This window comes from Haliotis rubra, unplaced genomic scaffold (assembly GCF_003918875.1).
Source record: "Haliotis rubra isolate DU_JTF1 unplaced genomic scaffold, ASM391887v1 Scf634, whole genome shotgun sequence".
Lineage (NCBI taxonomy): Eukaryota > Metazoa > Mollusca > Gastropoda > Lepetellida > Haliotidae > Haliotis > Haliotis rubra.
In genome coordinates this window covers 618,673-622,856 of record NW_025767340.1, presented here as the reverse complement: position 1 = coordinate 622,856, position 4,184 = coordinate 618,673, and the positions used below count along the sequence as shown (strand labels likewise).

The window sequence follows — 4,184 nt, the reverse complement described above, 5'->3', positions numbered from 1 at the left end:
TATGTGTCACAATGTCAACATAATGGTGAGAACAATGTGTTTGTGACTGTATGTGTCACAATGTCAACATAATGGTGAGAACAATGTGTTTGTGTTGTGACTGTATGTGGACTGTATGTCACAATGTCAACATAATGGTGAGAACAATGTGTTTGTGACTGTATGTGTCACAATGTCAACATAATGGTGAGAACAATGTGTTTGTGACTGTATGTGTCACAATGTCAACATAATGGTGAGAACAATGTGATTGTGACTGTATATGGGTGTCACAATGTCAACATAATGGTGAGAACAATGTGTTTGTGACTGTATGTGTCACAATGTCAACATAATGGTGAGAACAATGTGTGATTGTTGTGACTGTATGGTGAGAACAATGTGTGTCACAATGTCAACATAATGGTGAGAACAATGTGTTTGTGACTGTATGTGTCACAATGTCAACATAATGGTGAGAACAATGTGATTGTGACTGTATGTGGTGTCACAATGTCAACATAATGGTGAGAACAATGTGTTTGTGACTGTATGTGTCACAATGTCAACATAATGGTGAGAACAATGTGATTGTGACTGTATGTGTTGTCACAATGTCAACATAATGGTGAGAACAATGTGATTGTGACTGTATGTGTCACAATGTCAACATAATGGTGAGAACAATGTGTTTGTGACTGTATGTGTCACAATGTCAACATAATGGTGAGAACAATGTGATTGTGACTGTATGTGTCACAATGTCAACATAATGGTGAGAACAATGTGTTTGTGACTGTATGTGTCACAATGTCACAAATGTCAACATAATGGTGAGAACAATGTGTTTGTGACTGTATGTGTTGTCAAATGTCAACATAATGTTGAGAACAATGTGTTTGTGACTGTATGTGGTGTCACAATGTCAACATAATGGTGAGAACAATGTGTTTGTGACTGTATGTGTCACAATGTCAACATAATGGTGAGAACAATGTGTTTGTGACTGTTTGTGTCACAATGTCAACATAATGGTGAGAACAATGTGTTTGTGACTGTATGTGGTGTCACAATGTCAACATAATGGTGAGAACAATGTGTTTGTGACTATATGTGTAGTCGTCAGCATTATTAGTGCATCGAGTTGATATAAAATCTGTATTGCAACCTGAAGTATGTAGGCTATGTGTACATATGGAATATTTACCCATCTTCCGAGTCAAGATTACTCAGCGCTATATATACCTCGTACAGAATCTGTATGTAGAGATTGCCACCTTGATATAGTAGAGGGTGAATACTTCGTCTTTTTGCATGTAAGAATCATACTCACATGAGAAATAGTTCTCTTGCCTCCTTATAGAAATATTAAAAGGTACAATTAAAAAGTTGTTTACCTCATGCGATATTAATGTACTTTATAGCTTCATGTTTATTATTCAAACTGAGACCTAGGAAGTTGTAGCACGATTTCAAGCTGCCTGGTGGCCTGAAATACGAATTAAACTTGTCTAGACGCTGGTAGTCGGCACTGTCTGAAAGGTGTGACGTGGCCTGCAACAAGGTTGATCCCGAACAATTCCAACTGTTATGCGTCCATTATCATATATGTTTCAGTATCCACTGATTCACCAATATTTCCTTTCTTGTATACGTACGTCTCGTCAACACCCACGTCTCTGGTATTTGGACTATGTCGTAAATGTCTGGGAGTGTGCTGGCTGTAACTCCTGGCGTGAACACGTCTAACGTGTTTCCTGAATAATTTTTCAATTTATTTACAAATGTTAGCCTACCCGAAACGACTCTGGTTATATAGTACACCACACATGTAAAGGTTGGTGTAAAAATATTCTCTAACGCTTTTTCAAATCAACTAAAACTATTTAATTTATTTTATCATTTGGTTCCAAACTGCAGTCATTCAGTTACACATATTCGGAGCTACTGAGTTCGCTGAAATTGTTCTACCTCAGGACACTGTTTGGGTGAGGTGAGGTGAGGTGAGGTGAGGTGAAATGGGGTTTGACGTTGTACTTAAGAATATTTCACTCATGTGACGATGTGCATGTATGTGTATGTGCAGCTGCTTGTACTAGCCCATACGTCAGCTGGTTTTATAGTGCTAGCTCGCTGAGATACCATGCCGCAGTTAAGCAGGGTCTACTCCCAAAAGTCATACATCCCAATTGTCAGACAAATCAATCAGGCGTGACTGTGATTACAACCTAGTCTTACCCAGGTGTCCTCCCATTAGTCATACGTCCCACTAGTCATACGGGTTAAAACAACATATGGTATGGTTGACTGCACCAACAACTACCTTTGTAATACCTTTGAAATAAAATGTGATGATCCAAGAAACAAATATACAGCTTCACATCAGTGAACTTTAATGATCTGTCTTCAGCAAAGTATACATGTTAAAATGGTGACATATTCAATAGACACTTGAAAAACATTCTTCTTCTGTTTTCAGCAAAGTATACATACATAATCTGTACACTTAAAATGTAAATGTAAATGTGTAACAATATATTTTATGTTATATATATACATGTATGTCTTATCTTAGCACTTATAGTGCTTTTAACATATTGTAAGCACTGGACACTTGAATCATAATTCTTCTTCTGTCTTCAGCATTATTATAACTTAAACTGCTTAAATTCACAGTTCGCCATTAATGGTCAGTTGGGTAGAGGTAGCCAACAGCATCCAGAAATTGAGTTTTTCTGGCCTGACTCAAGTTGGTCCCACAATCGGACAAGTCTGTTTTCTTTTTTCACGATACACTCGCTTTCTTACCTGGAAGGGAGCACCGAAGTCGATTTGGCGCATCTTGGCAGATTCAGACTTCTCAATCTGCTTGATCAGCTCAACACAGCGATAGATGTTTGGATGATGGTGTGGCAGAGTCTTGTTCATACGATAGTGGAAGACTTCAAGATTATTCTTTGTTCGAGGCCCAACGTTGCGGTGGTGATTCCATTGAGGGATGGGGAATCTTGCATCATCATCAACCCAAGTTGTCACAATGTAGTCATTAAATCTCTGGGCGTTGTCTACTTCTGGCGTAGTGTCCATGGCGTCGACCCAGGCATCTTGCACATCACCTTCTGGTAACAGTGCCAGGGATGATGCTCTTCTGACCCAGAGTCTGACGTCTGGGTCCCCCTGGTACTGGACAGCAAGCCCAAGGTCTTGTACTTTCCTCCAGATGGCTTGGCTGAAGTGAGAGTAGCATCCTCTCACTTTGGCTGCAGGAAACTCAGTCTCGATAGCTCGAATGGCAGCTTGCTCAAAGTCGATCTGAACGGAGGCAGGAGCGAGGATTCTGTTGAGCTTCTGCTGTACTTCTTCCGTCAGCCTGTGGAAACGCCGGCAGTAGGTTGTTCTCTGGCGATCAGGAAGAAGGGCAAACACCAAGGGGTATGTCTTCGAACCTCTTCTGGCATGAATTATATAAACCTGATTCCACAGGGATGGACATGATGAAAATGTACTATCCATGTACAGGTTATCTGCTGACTGCAAAACAGTCAGCTGATCCATAGAGGAAAAGACTAGCATCTTTTCGTCGTATTCACCATCTGCAAACAACAGGTAAGGTTGGCCATCAGCTGTCTCTGTCCACTTCCCATCAAGTTCCACATCACCTCTTGTCTGGGGGAGTGCTGGTATGGTGTGTCTCCTATGTCGGTAGAGGGCACTGCTAAAGCTTGCATATGATGATAGGTGAGGAACCACGTCAGGATCTTCTTGGGCAACTGCTTCCTGATACAGGGTTGGAACTGTGGTAATCTCTTCTCTGGCCCTCTTCCTCATGTTGCTGATGAATCTCACAATGTCAGGTTCTTGTGGGCCATGGTTGTGAGGAGTGGAGTTCCTGACATGGTTTCCAACCGTAGTGACTCTACCCAGGCAAGTCTTCAAAAACACACTTCCAGTGGATACAGTGTTCCTTTGTAGAATTCTGGTTGTGAAGGTAACCTTCAAACAGTACCTGTTGTGTACCTCGCCTAGAGGTGACGTATTCCACTTTAATCAATCCTGCCATGATAACAAGAGTGATATGCTAGAGTCTATAACATGGAACTTTTATGCACTAGTTTATGTTTCTTTACGAGATTGAGTAAACAAATTCAGTAGAGTTTGACATTGATTGTTTTGATTATCAACGGTTGTGGAATATTATGGTCATA

At 40.6% G+C, this 4,184-nt stretch overlaps 1 protein-coding gene across 1 annotated transcript; it reads right to left on the bottom strand.

The window, feature by feature from the left end:
• Window positions 1-2,724: 2,724 nt before the first annotated feature.
• Window positions 2,725-3,807, bottom strand: LOC124256665. Its single transcript, XM_046690640.1, has one exon. The coding sequence runs from the start codon at window positions 3,805-3,807 to the stop codon at window positions 2,725-2,727; it is 1,083 nt and encodes a 360-aa protein (XP_046546596.1).
• Between the last annotated feature and the right edge of the window lie 377 nt (window positions 3,808-4,184).